The sequence below is a fragment of the Misgurnus anguillicaudatus genome, chromosome 7 (assembly GCF_027580225.2).
Source record: "Misgurnus anguillicaudatus chromosome 7, ASM2758022v2, whole genome shotgun sequence".
In the NCBI taxonomy this organism is placed as follows: Eukaryota; Metazoa; Chordata; class Actinopteri; order Cypriniformes; family Cobitidae; genus Misgurnus; species Misgurnus anguillicaudatus.
Window position 1 is genome coordinate 41,134,678 of NC_073343.2, and position 17,082 is coordinate 41,151,759.

At 38.6% G+C, this 17,082-nt stretch overlaps 1 protein-coding gene and 28 non-coding genes across 31 annotated transcripts in view; 1 reads left to right on the forward strand and 28 right to left on the reverse strand.

Annotated features, from left to right (window-relative positions):
• kif26ba (kinesin family member 26Ba) overlaps positions 1–17,082 on the forward strand; it is a 146,213-nt gene that overhangs the window by 104,353 nt on the left and 24,778 nt on the right. For all 3 annotated transcript variants that reach the window (XM_055171857.2, XM_055171858.2, XM_055171859.2), the window contains 2 exons: positions 5,654–5,837; positions 16,818–17,030. In XM_055171857.2, the coding sequence (XP_055027832.2) occupies positions 5,654–5,837; positions 16,818–17,030 (397 nt within the window). The remainder of the gene's footprint in view (positions 1–5,653; positions 5,838–16,817; positions 17,031–17,082) is intronic.
• trnal-uaa (transfer RNA leucine (anticodon UAA)) lies at positions 3–85 on the reverse strand. Its single transcript has one exon. It is a non-coding gene; the product is annotated as a tRNA-Leu (tRNA).
• On the reverse strand, positions 189–271 carry trnal-uaa (transfer RNA leucine (anticodon UAA)). Its single transcript has one exon. It is a non-coding gene; the product is annotated as a tRNA-Leu (tRNA).
• On the reverse strand, positions 560–642 carry trnal-uaa (transfer RNA leucine (anticodon UAA)). The gene has a single exon. It is a non-coding gene; the product is annotated as a tRNA-Leu (tRNA).
• On the reverse strand, positions 744–826 carry trnal-uaa (transfer RNA leucine (anticodon UAA)). Its single transcript has one exon. It is a non-coding gene; the product is annotated as a tRNA-Leu (tRNA).
• On the reverse strand, positions 928–1,010 carry trnal-uaa (transfer RNA leucine (anticodon UAA)). Its single transcript has one exon. It is a non-coding gene; the product is annotated as a tRNA-Leu (tRNA).
• Positions 1,111–1,193, reverse strand: trnal-uaa (transfer RNA leucine (anticodon UAA)). Its single transcript has one exon. It is a non-coding gene; the product is annotated as a tRNA-Leu (tRNA).
• Positions 1,298–1,380, reverse strand: trnal-uaa (transfer RNA leucine (anticodon UAA)). The gene has a single exon. It is a non-coding gene; the product is annotated as a tRNA-Leu (tRNA).
• trnal-uaa (transfer RNA leucine (anticodon UAA)) lies at positions 1,485–1,567 on the reverse strand. The gene has a single exon. It is a non-coding gene; the product is annotated as a tRNA-Leu (tRNA).
• Positions 1,856–1,938, reverse strand: trnal-uaa (transfer RNA leucine (anticodon UAA)). The gene has a single exon. It is a non-coding gene; the product is annotated as a tRNA-Leu (tRNA).
• trnal-uaa (transfer RNA leucine (anticodon UAA)) lies at positions 2,040–2,122 on the reverse strand. The gene has a single exon. It is a non-coding gene; the product is annotated as a tRNA-Leu (tRNA).
• Positions 2,223–2,305, reverse strand: trnal-uaa (transfer RNA leucine (anticodon UAA)). The gene has a single exon. It is a non-coding gene; the product is annotated as a tRNA-Leu (tRNA).
• trnal-uaa (transfer RNA leucine (anticodon UAA)) lies at positions 2,407–2,489 on the reverse strand. Its single transcript has one exon. It is a non-coding gene; the product is annotated as a tRNA-Leu (tRNA).
• On the reverse strand, positions 2,591–2,673 carry trnal-uaa (transfer RNA leucine (anticodon UAA)). The gene has a single exon. It is a non-coding gene; the product is annotated as a tRNA-Leu (tRNA).
• On the reverse strand, positions 2,774–2,856 carry trnal-uaa (transfer RNA leucine (anticodon UAA)). Its single transcript has one exon. It is a non-coding gene; the product is annotated as a tRNA-Leu (tRNA).
• On the reverse strand, positions 2,961–3,043 carry trnal-uaa (transfer RNA leucine (anticodon UAA)). The gene has a single exon. It is a non-coding gene; the product is annotated as a tRNA-Leu (tRNA).
• On the reverse strand, positions 3,145–3,227 carry trnal-uaa (transfer RNA leucine (anticodon UAA)). Its single transcript has one exon. It is a non-coding gene; the product is annotated as a tRNA-Leu (tRNA).
• trnal-uaa (transfer RNA leucine (anticodon UAA)) lies at positions 3,332–3,414 on the reverse strand. The gene has a single exon. It is a non-coding gene; the product is annotated as a tRNA-Leu (tRNA).
• trnal-uaa (transfer RNA leucine (anticodon UAA)) lies at positions 3,515–3,597 on the reverse strand. The gene has a single exon. It is a non-coding gene; the product is annotated as a tRNA-Leu (tRNA).
• On the reverse strand, positions 3,700–3,782 carry trnal-uaa (transfer RNA leucine (anticodon UAA)). The gene has a single exon. It is a non-coding gene; the product is annotated as a tRNA-Leu (tRNA).
• trnal-uaa (transfer RNA leucine (anticodon UAA)) lies at positions 4,067–4,149 on the reverse strand. The gene has a single exon. It is a non-coding gene; the product is annotated as a tRNA-Leu (tRNA).
• trnal-uaa (transfer RNA leucine (anticodon UAA)) lies at positions 4,251–4,333 on the reverse strand. The gene has a single exon. It is a non-coding gene; the product is annotated as a tRNA-Leu (tRNA).
• On the reverse strand, positions 4,436–4,518 carry trnal-uaa (transfer RNA leucine (anticodon UAA)). The gene has a single exon. It is a non-coding gene; the product is annotated as a tRNA-Leu (tRNA).
• On the reverse strand, positions 4,623–4,705 carry trnal-uaa (transfer RNA leucine (anticodon UAA)). The gene has a single exon. It is a non-coding gene; the product is annotated as a tRNA-Leu (tRNA).
• Positions 4,807–4,889, reverse strand: trnal-uaa (transfer RNA leucine (anticodon UAA)). The gene has a single exon. It is a non-coding gene; the product is annotated as a tRNA-Leu (tRNA).
• On the reverse strand, positions 4,991–5,073 carry trnal-uaa (transfer RNA leucine (anticodon UAA)). Its single transcript has one exon. It is a non-coding gene; the product is annotated as a tRNA-Leu (tRNA).
• On the reverse strand, positions 5,174–5,256 carry trnal-uaa (transfer RNA leucine (anticodon UAA)). Its single transcript has one exon. It is a non-coding gene; the product is annotated as a tRNA-Leu (tRNA).
• Positions 5,357–5,439, reverse strand: trnal-uaa (transfer RNA leucine (anticodon UAA)). The gene has a single exon. It is a non-coding gene; the product is annotated as a tRNA-Leu (tRNA).
• On the reverse strand, positions 8,678–8,760 carry trnal-uaa (transfer RNA leucine (anticodon UAA)). The gene has a single exon. It is a non-coding gene; the product is annotated as a tRNA-Leu (tRNA).

Here is a 17,082-nt window from a genome sequence, read left to right on the forward strand (position 1 = left end):
CATACCAGGAGTGGGGTTCGAACCCACGAGGACATTTGTCCATTGGATCTTAAGTCCAACGCCTTAACCACTCGGCCATCCTGGTCTATCTTTTAGCACTTTTTGACTCGTTTTTTTTGTGAAACAAGATTTATGGATTGTTATCAGCGTGTTACGTAACTGGTTTTCATTTAAAATTCCGTTCCTCATACCAGGAGTGGGGTTCGAACCCACAAGGACATTTGTCCATTGGATCTTAAGTCCAACGCCTTAACCACTCGGCCATCCTGGTCTATTATTTAGCACTTTCTGACTGTTTTTTTTTTTGTGAAACAAGATTAATTGATTGTTAGTAGCGTGTTACGTAACTGGTTTTCATTTAAAATTATGTTCCACATACCAGGAGTGGGGTTCGAAAACACAAGGACATTTGTCCATTGGATCTTAAGTCCAACGCCTTAACCAATCAGCCATCCTGGTCTATTTTCAGCAGTTTTTGACTCGTTTTTTGTGAAACAAGATGTATTGATTGTTAGCAGCGTGTTACATAACTGGTTTTCATTTAAAATTCTGTTCCTCATACCAGGAGTGGGGTTCGAACCCACGAGGACATTTGTCCATTGGATCTTAAGTCCAACGCCTTAACCACTCGGCCATCCTGGTCTATTTTCAGCAGTTTTTGACTCGTTTTTTTGTGAAACAAGATGTATTGATTGTTAGCAGCGTGTTACATAACTGGTTTTCATTTAAAATTCTGTTCCTCATACCAGAAGTGGGGTTCGAACCCACGAGGACATTTGTCCATTGGATCTTAAGTCCAACGCCTTAACCACTCGGCCATCCTGGTCTATTTGTAGCACCTTTTGACTCTTTTTTTTCTGAAACAAGATGTATTTATAGTTAGCAGCGTGTTACATAACTGGTTTTCATTTAAAATTCTGTTCCTCATACCAGGAGTGGGGTTCGAACCCACGAGGACATTTGTCCATTGGATCTTAAGTCCAACGCCTTAACAACTCGGCCATCCTGGTCTATTTTCAGCAGTTCTTGACTCTTTTTTTGTGAAACGAGATTTATTGATTGTTAGCAGTGTGTTACGTAACTGGTTTTCATTTAAAATTCTGTTCCTCATACCAGGAGTGGAGTTCGAACCCACGAGGACATTTGTCCATTGGATCTTAAGTCCAACGCCTTAACCACTCGGCCATCCTGGTCTATTTTTTAGCACTTTTTGACTCGTTTTTTTTTGTGAAACAAGATTTATTAATTGTTAGCAGTGTGTTACGTAACTGGTTTTCATTTAAAATTCTGTTCCTCATACCAGGAGTGGGGTTCAAACACACAAGGACATTAGTCCATTGGATCTTAAGTCCAACGCCTTAACCACTCGGCCATCCTGGTCTATCTTTTAGCACTTTTTGACTCGTTTTTTTTTGTGAAACAAGATTTATGGATTGTTATCAGCGTGTTACGTAACTGGTTTTCATTTAAAATTCCGTTCCTCATACCAGGAGTGGGGTTCGAACCCACAAGGACATTTGTCCATTGGATCTTAAGTCCAACGCCTTAACCACTCGGCCATCCTGGTCTATTATTTAGCACTTTCTGACTGTTTTTTTTTTTGTGAAACAAGATTAATTGATTGTTAGTAGCGTGTTACGTAACTGGTTTTCATTTAAAATTATGTTCCACATACCAGGAGTGGGGTTCGAAAACACAAGGACATTTGTCCATTGGATCTTAAGTCCAACGCCTTAACCAATCAGCCATCCTGGTCTATTTTCAGCAGTTTTTGACTCGTTTTTTGTGAAACAAGATGTATTGATTGTTAGCAGCGTGTTACATAACTGGTTTTCATTTAAAATTCTGTTCCTCATACCAGGAGTGGGGTTCGAACCCACGAGGACATTTGTCCATTGGATCTTAAGTCCAACGCCTTAACCACTCGGCCATCCTGGTCTATTTTCAGCAGTTTTTGACTCGTTTTTTTGTGAAACAAGATGTATTGATTGTTAGCAGCGTGTTACATAACTGGTTTTCATTTAAAATTCTGTTCCTCATACCAGAAGTGGGGTTCGAACCCACGAGGACATTTGTCCATTGGATCTTAAGTCCAACGCCTTAACCACTCGGCCATCCTGGTCTATTTTCAGCAGTTTTTGACTCGTTTTTTGTGAAACAAGATGTATTGATTGTTAGCAGCGTGTTACATAACTGGTTTTCATTTAAAATTCTGTTCCTCATACCAGGAGTGGGGTTCGAACCCACGAGGACATTTGTCCATTGGATCTTAAGTCCAACGCCTTAACCACTCGGCCATCCTGGTCTATTTTCAGCAGTTTTTGACTCGTTTTTTTGTGAAACAAGATGTATTGATTGTTAGCAGCGTGTTACATAACTGGTTTTCATTTAAAATTCTGTTCCTCATACCAGAAGTGGGGTTCGAACCCACGAGGACATTTGTCCATTGGATCTTAAGTCCAACGCCTTAACCACTCGGCCATCCTGGTCTATTTGTAGCACCTTTTGACTCTTTTTTTTCTGAAACAAGATGTATTTATAGTTAGCAGCGTGTTACATAACTGGTTTTCATTTAAAATTCTGTTCCTCATACCAGGAGTGGGGTTCGAACCCACGAGGACATTTGTCCATTGGATCTTAAGTCCAACGCCTTAACAACTCGGCCATCCTGGTCTATTTTCAGCAGTTCTTGACTCTTTTTTTGTGAAACGAGATTTATTGATTGTTAGCAGTGTGTTACGTAACTGGTTTTCATTTAAAATTCTGTTCCTCATACCAGGAGTGGAGTTCGAACCCACGAGGACATTTGTCCATTGGATCTTAAGTCCAACGCCTTAACCACTCGGCCATCCTGGTCTATTTTTTAGCACTTTTTGACTCGTTTTTTTTTGTGAAACAAGATTTATTAATTGTTAGCAGTGTGTTACGTAACTGGTTTTCATTTAAAATTCTGTTCCTCATACCAGGAGTGGGGTTCAAACACACAAGGACATTAGTCCATTGGATCTTAAGTCCAACGCCTTAACCACTCGGCCATCCTGGTCTATCTTCAGCAGTTTTTGACTTATTTTTTTGTGAAACAAGATGTATTGATTGTTAGCAGCGTGTTACATAACTGGTTTTCATTTAAAATTCTGTTCCTGATACCAGGAGTGGGGTTCGAACCCACGAGGACATTTGTCCATTGGATCTTAAGTCCAACGCCTTAACCACTCGGCCATCCTGGTCTATCATTTAGCACTTTTTGACTGTTTTTTTTATGTGAAACAAGATTAATTGATTGTTAGTAGCGTGTTACGTAACTGGTTTTCATTTAAAATTATGTTCCTCATACCAGGAGTGGGGTTCGAAAACACAAGGACATTTGTCCATTGGATCTTAAGTCCAACGCCTTAACCACTCGGCCATCCTGGTCTATTTTTAGCAGTTTTTGACTCGTTTTTTGTGAAACAAGATGTATTGATTGTTAGCAGCGTGTTACATAACTGGTTTTCATTTAAAATTCTGTTCCTCATACCAGGAGTGGGGTTCGAACCCACGAGGACATTTGTCCATTGGATCTTAAGTCCAACGCCTTAACCACTCGGCCATCCTGGTCTATTTTTTAGCACTTTTTGACTGTTTTTTTTGTGAAACAAGATTAATTGATTGTTAGTAGCGTGTTACGTAACTGGTTTTCATTTAAAATTATGTTCCACATACCAGGAGTGGGGTTCGAAAACACAAGGACATTTGTCCATTGGATCTTAAGTCCAACGCCTTAACCACTCGGCCATCCTGGTCTTTTTTCAGCAGTTTTTGACTCGTTTTTTTGTGAAACAAGATGTATTGATTGTTAGCAGCGTGTTACATAACTGGTTTTCATTTAAAATTCTGTTCCTCATACCAGGAGTGGGGTTCGAACCCCCGAGGTCATTTGTCCATTGGATCTTAAGTCCAACGCCTTATCCACTCGGGCATCCAGGTCTATTTTCAGCAGTTTTTGACTCGTTTTTTGTGAAACAAGATGTATTGATTGTTAGCAGCGTGTTACATAACTGGTTTTCATTTAAAATTCTGTTCCTCATACCAGGAGTGGGGTTCGAACCCACGAGGACATTTGTCCATTGGATCTTAAGTCCAACGCCTTAACCACTCGGCCATCCTGGTCTATTTTCAGCAGTTTTTGACTCGTTTTTTTGTGAAACAAGATGTATTGATTGTTAGCAGCGTGTTACATAACTGGTTTTCATTTAAAATTCTGTTCCTCATACCAGAAGTGGGGTTCGAACCCACGAGGACATTTGTCCATTGGATCTTAAGTCCAACGCCTTAACCACTCGGCCATCCTGGTCTATTTTTAGCACTTTTTGACTCGTTTTTTTTGTGAAACAAGATGTATTTATAGTTAGCAGCGTGTTACATAACTGGTTTTCATTTAAAATTCTGTTCCTCATACCAGGAGTGGGGTTCGAACCCACGAGGACATTTGTCCATTGGATCTTAAGTCCAACGCCTTAACCACTCGGCCATCCTGGTCTATTATTTAGCACTTTTTGACTGTTTTTTTTTTGTGAAACAAGATTAATTGATTGTTAGTAGCGTGTTACGTAACTGGTTTTCATTTAAAATTATGTTCCTCATACCAGGAGTGGGGTTCGAAAACACAAGGACATTTGTCCATTGGATCTTAAGTCCAACGCCTTAACCACTCGGCCATCCTGGTCTATTTTCAGCAGTTTTTGACTCGTTTTTTTGTGAAACAAGATGTATTGATTGTTAGCAGCGTGTTACATAACTGGTTTTCATTTAAAATTCTGTTCCTCATACCAGGAGTGGGGTTCGAACCCACGAGGACATTTGTCCATTGGATCTTAAGTCCAACGCCTTAACCACTCGGCCATCCTGGTCTATTTTCAGCAGTTTTTGACTCGTTTTTTTGTGAAACAAGATGTATTGATTGTTAGCAGCGTGTTACGTAACTGGTTTTCATTTAAAATTCAGTTCCTTATACCAGGAGTGGGGTTCAAACCCACGAGGACATTTGTCCATTGGATCTTAAGTCCAATGCCTTAACCACTCGGCCATCCTGGTCTATTTTCAGCAGTTTTTGACTCTTTTTTTGTGAAACAAGGTTTATTGATTGTTAGCAGCGTGTTACATTACTGGTTTTCACTTAAAATTCTGTTCCTCATACCAGGAGTGGGGTTCGAACCCCCGAGGACATTTGTCCATTGGATCTTAAGTCCAACGCCTTAACCACTCGGCCATCCTGGTCTATTTTCAGCAGTTTTTGACTCGTTTTTTGTGAAACAAGATGTATTGATTGTTAGCAGTGTGTTACATAACTGGTTTTCATTTAAAATTCTGTTCCTCATACCAGGAGTGGGGTTCGAACCCACGAGGACATTTGTCCATTGGATCTTAAGTCCAACGCCTTAACAACTCGGCCATCCAGGTCTTTGTTAATGCGTTGTGAGTCGTATTTCGTAAAACTAGTTTTATTGATTGTTAGCACCCTGTTACATAAATGGTTTCCATTTAAAATTCTATTGCTTATATCGGGATCTTAAGTCCAACTGGTCTCTGTTAGCGCCTTTTTAACCCATTTTTTAACCCGTTTTTCATATAATAGGGTTTATTGATTGTACTTATGGCTTCTTTTTTTCCCTAGGGCTGCCCAGAAATTGAATCTGTCTTCCAAGAAGAAGAAGCAGCGTCCGGCCCCTCCTGTTGTGTGTGACCCGCCCCTCTTCCCTACTAACTTCAGTGGCATCCTGCAGGTGTCTCCTCCACCCGCTCCGCCCTGCCTCTTACGCGCGGTCAACAAAGTCAAAGACACACCCGGCATGGGCAAGGTAGGATCTGTTGTAGTTTCTTAGTTTCATTTTATAAATCAAGTTCAGTTTCATCAGTCTCTTCTGTTTCTTGGTAAATACCCACAAGGATATTCATTCATTGCATCTGATGTCCAACGCCTTAACCATCCAGCCATCCTAGTGTTAAATAAAACATCTCTGTGAACACACGTTTTTTTAAAAGAGTTGTTTTTGGTTTTCTGTTTTTGGTGAGTCCATGTATTCAGATTTAAAGCATCAATGGCCTAATGTCCCACCTATGTCTTTGCTTTTTTACAGTTTACAGTTGTGAAAGTGTAAAAATAATTGCTCTGTGAACACTAGAGCCCATGGTGAAATGCATCCACTGGACCTTAAGACCAACACTTTATCACTTTGTCAGCCCATCGGCTGTGAATGTTTTGATGAAATAGTCATCCAGCAAAGCTGGAAGGGCAAGACTGAGGTGATCAGGTTTTATCGACTGAACATGTTATAGCTTCTAGTATTTTCATTCATCTTATTAAGAGTTCAGATGTGAGCTCATTTCTTAACACCAACAACCTTGTCAAAAACAGACTCTGTCTTAAGACAAATATGTTTGATTATATGATTTTGCATCATGATACCAGTCATAAAGGTCAATTTTTTCAAATTGAGATTTATACATCATCTGAAAGCTGATGAATAATATAAATAAGATTTCCATTGATGTATGGTTTGTTAGGGTAGGACAATACTTGGCTGAGATACAACTATTTTAAAATCTGGAATCTGAGGGTGCAAAAAATAGAAATATTGAGAAAACCGTTTTTAAAGTTTTTATTTAAAAAAAAAAAAATTTAATTCCTTAGCAATACATATTATCAATGAAAAATACATTTATCATATATTTTCAAGACATTTACTTAATATCTTCATGGAACATGATCTTTACTTAATATCCTAATGATTTCGGGCATAAAAAATCTATAATTTCGACCCATACAATGTATTGTTGGCTATTGCTACAATTATACCTTCGCGACCTATGACTGTTTTTGTGGTCCAGGGTCACATATGAGAAAAAATAAATAGGATAGTTTCTCAACTGCATGTAATACAAGTGCCTTCAATCTAGTTTTTGTGACACAGGTGTGATATTTAAAGTTGGCTGAGAACCGTATAGAGCAAATCAGATCTGTACTTTGGCAGCGTTTGAGAACATATGGGACGGATGCAGAAGAGTTTTGCCTGCAGACTACATGCAGATATCACAGGCGAATGTAGGAGAGATACAGGTGATAAATAGTTAAAGATGCATGAACTTAGATGCTAGGGCCTGGTTGCATAAAGCACCTTAAGTGTAGTTTTCCCTTAAGTTCACCCTTATGTTTCACTTAAACTTAAGGGTGTTGCAGAAAAAATTTATATTAATATTTTATAACGTTGTGAAAAACTTAAAGATTACCCTTTCCCAAGAGAACCGTTTAAGGGATTATACTGTATGCAACACCCTTAAATTATTCTCTTAAGTAGGGGGAATTTACCCCTCATGGGGTGGTTTCCCGGACAGGGATTAGACTAGACCTAGACTAAAATAAATGTAAAAGCTATCCTAACGGAAAACAACGAGGACATTTGTCCATTGGATCTTAAGTCCAACGCCTTAACCACTCGGCCATCCTGGTCTTTTTCTAGCACTTTTTGAGCCGTTTTTTGTTAAATAAGTTTGAATGATTGTTAGTACACTGTTACATTACTGGTTTCCATTTAAAAACCTGTTATTCACCTCAGTAGCAGGTTTGAACGCACAAGGACATTTGTTCATTTGATCTTAAGTCAAACGCCTTAACCTCTCTGCCATCCTGGTCTTGGTTAGTGATTTTTGAGCCGTTTTTTTGTGAAACAAGTATTATTGATTGTTAGTAACCTGTTACATTACGTGGTTTCCATTTAAAATTCTGCTACTCATATCAGGAGTGGGGTTCGTAAGCACGAGGACAATTGTCCATTGGATCTTAAGTCCAACGCATTCACCACTCGGCCATCCTGGTCCTTGTTAGTGGTTTTTGACTCGTTTTTTGTGAAACAAGTTTTATTGATTGTTGGCACCCTGTTAAATTACTGGTTTCAATTTAAAAATCTGTTACTCATACCAGGAGTGGGTATCAAACCTACAAGGACATTTGTCCATTTGAGCTTAAGTCCAACACCGTAACCTCTCGTCCATCCGGGCCTTCATTAGCAATTTTTAGCTTTTTTGTGAAACAAGTTTTATTGATTGTTAGTAAACTGTTACATTACTGGTTTCCATTTAAAGCTCTGTTCCTCATACCAGGAGTGGTGATTGAACACACGAGGACATTTGTCTATTGGATCTTAAGTCCAACGCCTTCCCCACTCGGCCATCCTGGTACTTGTAAGCGTTGTTTGACCCGTTTTTTGTGAAACAAGTTTTATTGATTGTTGGCACCCTGTTACATAAGTTGGTTTCCATTTAAAAGTCTGGTACTCATACCAGGAGTGGGGTTCGAACCCACGAGGACATTTGTCCATTGGCTCTAAAGTCCAACAACTTAACCGCTCAGCCATCCCGGTCCTCCTTGTTAGTGCTTTTTGTCCCGTTTTCGTGAAACAAGTTTTATTGATTGTTAGCAAACTGTTACATTACTGGTTTCCATTTAAAATGTGTTACGCATACCAGGAGTGGGGTTCAACCCCACGTGGACATTTGTCCATTGGCTCTTAAGTCCAACACCTTAACCACTCAGCCATCCTGGTCCTTGTTAGTGGCTTTTGACCCGTTTTTCGTGAAACAAGTTTTATTGATTGTTAGTACTCTGTTGCGCTACTGGTTTCCATTTAAAATTTGTTACGCATACCAGGAGTGGGGTTTGAACCCACGAGGACATTTGTCCATTGGATCTTAAGTCCAACACCTCAACCACTCGGCCATCTTGGTACTCCCTGTTAACACTTCATATAAGACTTGCCATTATATATCACACTTCATATCAAAAAAATCTCTCTCTACACTGCAATGCAATTCAGCACCCTCAACCAACCACAATGAAAAGTACTGAGCCCCAATGACACTCCTGTCATGGCTGTAATCCTTTAGCATGCTTGGTCAGGAGATTGCTCGCATCACTGATCTCTCTACCAGTTTGTTGTTTTTCCGTTTTAATGCTCTCGAGTAAGCTGGCGTATGGAAGGAATCCGTCAAATGCACGCATCTCATCCTTCATCCGGGTCTGTATAACGTGTCGCTATGTGTTGACAGTGGCGAAGCCCCGCATGCTGACAGTTGATCTGGGTAACCGGCATATCTGACATTCCTTTCCAGCACGCTGTCTGTGCATAAGAGGATGAGGGATGTTCATCTGTGTTTGGACACAGCCGGTGTCCTTTGGATCACAATATCCAGTCCTGTCTTTTAACCAAAAGTCTACAAGCTCACCAAAGGGAGCCGGTTTCTTTCTGCATCTTCAAGGCTTTTGAATTCCAACTTTGAGCAATGCATAATTAACCACATGCTGGGTTGTTGCCGAGACGCGTTCTAGAACTTTTGGTGAGTCTACACCGAGTCATCTTGTAACGCCAACTCGTTTCTCGCACCCAAACAGCTTGAGTTCATCTGTAAACTACACCCACGTTAGGCCTCATGCAGACTGCTTGTACCTGCGATCTAAAATGGGACGTTCTGGCGGACAGGAGCATGAGCCGGATGGTGGGCAATGCAAATGCTGGCATTTACGCAGGAAAAATGTCAGACAGCTTATAGGAATGGGCTGCAACTGTGGCCTTTGGAAATGAGAACATTGTGAGATAAGATATCGGTGGGTGTAGCAAGTCTGTCGTGAGCTGCTGTGAGATTTATGACGACCAGAGGAAATAATGAGCTTTGAGATGTACATCAAAAATTCACGTGCATCATATATACTTGCTCTTGGATATAATAATTGAATAGAAGTAATATAAAACACTGCACCCTTGTGTTCCATCAAATTCATATGAAAATAATTAAGAATGCGCACTAAATGTCTGTTTGAATGAAATCACTGTTTCATCTGGACCTTGGCGGGTTTGTCTCAATTCACACAGTAATCATCATTCACACAATCGGGATTGGGGGTGTGTGCCTGTGGCTCTTACATTGAGATTTTTTACGTCAAATTATGATGAGATTAAACTGAAGGGAATCCTGGAGGATTTAACATTATTTTACATTAAAGAAAAACACCACTGTTTTTGAATATTTTACTATGGTCTTACCTCAACTTAGAAGAATTAATACTTATATTTATTCAATGCGTGCACTTAATCTTTGTAAAGCACGTCATGAATGTGTTAGCATTTAGCCTAGCCCCATTCATTCCTTAGGATCCAAACAGGGATGAATTTAGAAGCCACCAAACACTTCCATGTTTTCTCTATTTAAAGACTGTTACATGAGTAGATACACAAGTATGGTGGCACAAAATAAAATGTGGCGATTTTTTTGAGTAGCTAAAAATGAGAACTATATTGTATGTCGGAAGAGCACTTGGAAGTTTGAGTAGTCAGGAAGGATGATGTTATTGCGTGCCGAGGTCTAATGCTGCGTTCAGACCAGCCGCGGTAGAGGCGTCAAGCTCGAGTGATTTCAATGTTAAGTCAATGTAAAGATTTAAATGTAAAGATTTAAAGGTACAGTTCTGTACTCTTAACAAAAATGGCGACAGCGATGCCATAGAAGAACCATTTTTAGTTCCCCAGACTTCAGACAGCAGACGACTCGGGGCCGGAACCGCACCAGAGCTGATGACTTTGGCCGGATCTGGCCTGGAGTCATCTGTTGACAAAATATTTTTTTTATTACAAAGATGCTCTCAATATTAATGCTCACCCCACTCCATCTTCACCATTCTCTGTAACGTTGCTAATAGTTTAAAGCAATCGTGCATGCTCGACAGATTCATCAATCAACCTGGCCGGTGCAGTCACTGACCTTGAAAAAATTACATTCACTGCCTAATCAATGTTTAATAGCGCTTTCTAAAATAAAGGTGTTCAAAGAAAACTGCTTAGGGCCAATAGTGTGCAGAGCGTATGGGAATTCAATATTCTCTTAGTCTAAGATCCTGACCTGAAATATTCATCTGAATATTGCTGTGGAAATTGAATGCATGCAAAAAGATGTAACACCAGAGATAGATTCATAACTCTGAATTGCATGTAAATGTGTTTTTCATTAAGATGATTAAGGAATAATATAAAGACCACTGACATTGTAATGGACAATATAATCGAAGACTTATTGATTATGTAGATAAATCCGAGAGGAGAACTCACATGCATCCATAAAATATACAGTTTATCTGTCTATTCCCTGATCTATACTTCAAATGCCAAAATACAAATCAAATCCATCATTGAAATGGAGTGTACAATTGACATTTCATCTCTTTAAATATCAGCCAACATACATAGCATGTATGCAAAAAAAAAACAAAAAACATAATAATCTGTGATACGGGCGTGTAAATAATTTTACAATTAAAACACATCACCTAAAGATATTATAGTAAATTCAGAAAGAGATGCAGACTTGTCTACACACATTTACATTTAACGTTTGCATGCATTTGCCAACAAATCTGGAGAAAAAAAGACAGTATTACACTAGATTTTAAAGTGAATGTGCTTTCTCATGTTATTGCCTCTTTGAGATGAATTGTTTAATGTTTTTCTCATCTTGTAATGTATTTTATAAGTGTCTGCTAAGTGCCTGAATGTAAATGAATGCAATGACATTATATAACAAAACATTAAACATGATAAAAAATTTATTCTTTGTAATGCACTGTAAGTCGCTTTGGATAAAAGTGTCTGCCAAATGCATAAATGTAAACCAAGAGGCTATTTTAAAGATCGCACAAAAATGTTTAAATGATAAAAGTATTACTGTGGGTTCACATCAGATGCGAGTTCAACGATTTGCGCGAGTAGATTACATACAAAGTCAATGCAAAGAAGCAATTACACGCGTCCTCGCATGGGGCGATGCGAATGATGCGAAAACACGCGCTTTTGGCCTCAAACGTGTCTTCGCCCAAGTTGAAAATATTCAACTTGAGCGCTAAATTCGCATGACACGAAGTTAACTCCTGCGAGTAATCTAGAGCAGGTAATGCGATGCCCTGCGTTTGGTGTGTATGTAGCATTATGTATTATGAGTGATTTCAATGTAAAGTCAATGTGAAGACGCGAATGAGGAGTTTAGCACGCCGCGGTAGATGAGTTTCCGCCTCATTAACCAATCAGGAGCTTGCTCTTGTAGTGACGTGATTACAGGAAGCGAGCGGAGTCGCAGAAGCCCCTCCCATGACACGAATTTCCGCGTGAATGTCTCAATAACTAGAATTTCACGCGCGGCTTCATGCGTGAGTGAAGCGAGTAAATTCAAAATGTTCAAGCGGCAAACTAGACGCGGTAGACGCGAATTTGACGCCTCAATTGTGGTTGGTGTGAACCCACAGTTATGCTGTTGTAAATATCTTTGTACACCTCTTGTATCCAATGTGAAGAACGGCACATGTGGTTCCTCTGATAGACCCGGAAGTTAAAATCATTTCAAACATTTCTCAGAAAAGATAGCTTAAAAAAGGTCTAGCATATCAATTAAATGCACGCTTTAAGTGTGGCTTAGTAAACCAAATCCTTATTTCATCAGGATCCATGAAACAGTTCTAACATAATGTAATGATGAATAATTATAGATGTGTGAGCACCACTTAGTAAGTATGGGGGCTTGGCACTCGCTTTATTGTTCTTGAAGATCTGTAATAACAAGAAAAAAGATCTCCTTTAATTAGTCATGCTGCCATTTCCAAAACTCTCACCCACAAGAGCTCATTGTGAGACCCCCTCCTTCGCCATCCTGCCACATATGCTGGTTAATAAGCCCACCTGTGGTGATCTCATCCCTGCATCTGAGACTCAGACGCGTGCATTCGCTGTGACGCAAATCACCAAACATGCAATTTTATACCCTGGCTAGAGCACAACAAGGTAATTGACTTAGAATAAAACTCAGGCAACTGGGGGTTATACTGAACACACAAGAAGTCTCTTTGTAATGAAGGGAAATAGAAAGAGGTTCGATCTAAACCCATTTGATGTTATGACTTATCACTGTGCTTCAGACATAAGCTTTAGCTCAAAAGTAGACTACACCTTCACAGATAAGTCAAACTGTATCTAAAGCTACCATTGCAACATGCAACATATTATATGTCGCATTTCTGGTGGATTAGGGTGTCGTGGCGGTGACAATGCATGAAATGACTGTATCATCATGCTGTCAAAGGTCATCTGTCTTGAGCTGTCTTGAACATGCTCATATATATTCAGCAGGTAGTGCTGCGTGTGTTGCACCTCATGAATCATTCATGTGGAATATGTCAAAAGCAGTAACCATTGTTCTCTTTGCTATTACTGTAAATAATACCGCAGTGAAATTTTTAACACGCCATAATCACATACCTGGAAGATTGCTGTGGCAGACCGAAGAATTTAAAGCTTTCTGTTTATAGAAATCTGCTGTATGGTTACACTGTCAGAAATAAAGGTACTGTCAAGATACTATTAAAAAAGTACACCTTTGTACTTACACTGTAAAAATTCCTTGTTGCACTTACTAGTTTAATCAACTTGAAATTACAAATAATTTAAAGGATTAGTCCATTTAAAAAAAAATGCAGATAATTTACTCACTACCAAATCATCCAAAATGTTGATGTTTTTCTTTGTTCAGTCGAGAAGAAATTATGTTTTTTGAGGAAAACATTCCAGGATTTTTCTCATTTTAATGGACTTTAGTGGACCCCAACACTTAACAGTTTTAATGCAGTTTCAAAGGACTCTAAATGATCCCAAACGAGGTATAAGGGTCTAATCTAGCGAAACGATTGTCATTATTGGCAAGAAAAAAAATGCAATTTTAAAACTTCTCATTTTCCTCCGGTCCTGTAATTGTGTAATATGTGAAACGCACATTTGCAGACCATTTTAAACAATAAACTGACACAAAGACATAAATTAGTATAATTTCACACACAACAATGTAGGAACGGTCCTTTTTCTTTTGGGGCGTAGTGATGACGTCTTACGTGAGGTCGCGCTGGCACATCACACGACCGGAGGAAGACGAGAAGTTGTGGTTTAAAAGTGCATATTTTTATTTTTCTTGACAAAAATGACAATCGTTTCGATTAGACCCTTAAGCCTCATTTGGGATTGTTTAGAGTCATTTGAATCTGCCATTTTAAACTGCATTAAAACTGTTAAGTGTTGGGGTCCATTAAAGTCCATTAAAATAAGAAAAATCCTGGAATGTTTTCCTCAAAAAACATAATTTCTTGAAGAAGAAATGAAAGACATCAACATTTTGGATGACATGGTGGTGAGTAAATTATCTGGATTTTTTTTTAATGGACTTATACTTTAAACTTTCTGGACTAGTAACAGTGGCGTAGCGTGTGGGTATGCAGGGTATGCACGCGCAAAGGGGCCCGGCCCAATAAGGGGCCCGGCCTTGGGGCCCCAGCTTTTAATAAAAAAAATTTTTTTCAATTTAATTTTTATTTGTGGCAGCAATAAATATATTTTGTATGCATATCATGTGTAGTGGTGTCTTATTTCTCCGTAATGTCTAATTTCTCCGTCATTTCTTGTTTGCGTTTATTATTTTGCCGTAGACTACACCATCATTTTTTACATGACGCATTGCCGCGCCAAAAAAAAGAAAAAGAAAACACAGTGTGAGAGGTCACTATAGGGGCTATCTACATGAACATTAAGGATGGACAAATATAAACATAAAAGTGGGGCCTCAAAGAGAAAAGAGAAGGCGAAGTTAGTCACGAGTCAAAAACTACCCAAAACATTTCGTTTTTCTTTATTTAAATCTACCCTTTAAAGTAAAAAAGTAAAGTAAAAATATTTGACTACCTTAAGTATATGCTGTTAACAGACCTGCGCGCCACAGTTAACAGTGCCAACGGGCAAGGTTGGGGGGGGGGGGCTTTGGCTCAAGGGGGCCCGTAATTTTTTTTTGCATATGGGCCCGGGACTCACTTGCTACGCCACTGACTAGTAAGGAGGATTTGCATGCTATAAATTATAAAAATAAAGTTGAAATTACTTAGAGGGGATATTTCACAAGATTTTATTTAAAAAGTCTTGTGTAAAATAAATTTTTGGTTAAGCGGCGGTATTATCTCCTTCTGACATCATCATGGGAGGCAAATTTCAATGACCTATTTTTTTCACATGCTTGCAGAGAATGGTTTACCAAAACTAAGTTACTGGGTTGATCTTTTTCACATTTTCTAGGTTGATAGAAGCACTGGAGACTCAAGCACTTAAACAGAAAAAAAGTCTGATTTTCATGATATGTCCCCTTTAAGATAATTCAACTTAATTATATGGAAATTGAAATGAATTCAAGTTGATTAAACTTAAAGGTTTAAGTGCAACAAGATTTTTTTTACAGTGTACGGTACGAGTGCATAGTAGTACCTCACAGGTACATATTGCCACCAATTGTATATAGGCTAAATCTGTACCTAAACCTAACCCTAATAATTAAACTTTGTAATAATTCGTCCCACACAGTTTCGGTGGTCGAGGAGAAATGTGCACCTGAGCAACCAGCCAGTACACCATATATCTGCATGTTCAAAAACTCACATTTACCTTCAGGACAAAAATCTAAATCTATTTCAGCTATCCATTAACAATAATAATCCATTAGCTGTAGTTCAGATTGAAAGACTGACAATTTCACTTTGTTGATCTCTAGCAAATCCACTTGAATTATAATAGGATTATCTCTACTGTCCCAAGGCATAAAAGACTATTATCTACATATGACCTTGTGTTATCCTTGTAAGTATCCTATTGATTCTTAAATGAAAGAAAGGCTAAAGGGAGAATTGTGGGCTGTGAATATTAATATTAAAACAAGCAGTTATATAACAAAAAAAAGATTTTTTTAAGAATACTGCAATTCCACTGGCGCATTTTGTGCGAAGATGAATAATTTTTTTTCCGTTCATTTTCACAGTTGTTGAACAGATATCATTTAAAGATGACCCAATACGAACAATGCATAAAGACTAAGACAACTGCTTAAAAAAAAAAAAAAATACTCTGGAGGAGCATTTTATAAAAATGCTTTATCAAAATGACAATCCAGTATAGAAATTATGGTATTATATTTCAACACTATATCTCATGGCAATTCGTACATATTTTATGAGGGGGCTAATTCGTATTACTTTGTGCGACCACATTTGTACAATTTTGTATGATTTGCTTTTGTCCCCGTGGCGTTGGGGTTAGGGGTGGAGTTTCAGTATGGGTTTTTAATAATAATCATATTCTCAAATTAGCCAACTCATACAAATTCTCATAAGATAGTTGCTAATGCACATGGCATTGAGATTACATTTCTACGCCTAACTTTGGTCAGAGAGTTTGAGAAATCTGTTATTTGAATGCATGTTTATCTTAAAATGAAACTTTAAATGCTTTCATTTCTTTAATTACATTTCACAGCATTACTGAGATTATAACTTAGGGCCAACGTTTAGTTTTACAAGACTTTACAAACTATGAAAACTCTACAAATTGCACATATTTTTTTTATTTGAACGTACTTCAAATTAAACTTTCAGTATACCTTTATCATGACTGTGTTTGGTAGCATTATTAAAGTTTAATGCTTGCTGTCTCTGCAAGTGACTGAATCATTTATAAATAACTTGTAAAGGATTCTTACTAAAAGAAGTTGTCATGGTACTATTTAAAACTACATAAAACAAAAAGTCTTCGGAAACAGGAGACAAACATAATCTGTCATAAAGCTTGTTCACCCTCAGGCAGAAGGTTGTTTTGTTGTTGTATTATTCTGATGCTTTGCAGCATGCTGCTTTGATTCGATGCTTATTGAGATGTCACGTTTCTGCGCAGGTGAAAGTGATGGTACGTCTGTGTCCTTCAACCCCCGGCAGCGCGGCCGAATCCAGCTCTTTCCTGAAGGTCGATTCTCGTAAGAAGCAAGTGACCATCATGGACCCAGCCGCCAACTCTCAGCAGAATCAAACTCAGAAACGTGGGGTCTCCAACCAGGTCCCTCCAAAGATGTTCGCCTTTGATGCTGCCTTCTCCCATGATGCCTCTCAGGTAAAGGATCGCTAGTATTTATTTACCAAGGATGTAAACAGCTAACCAACAG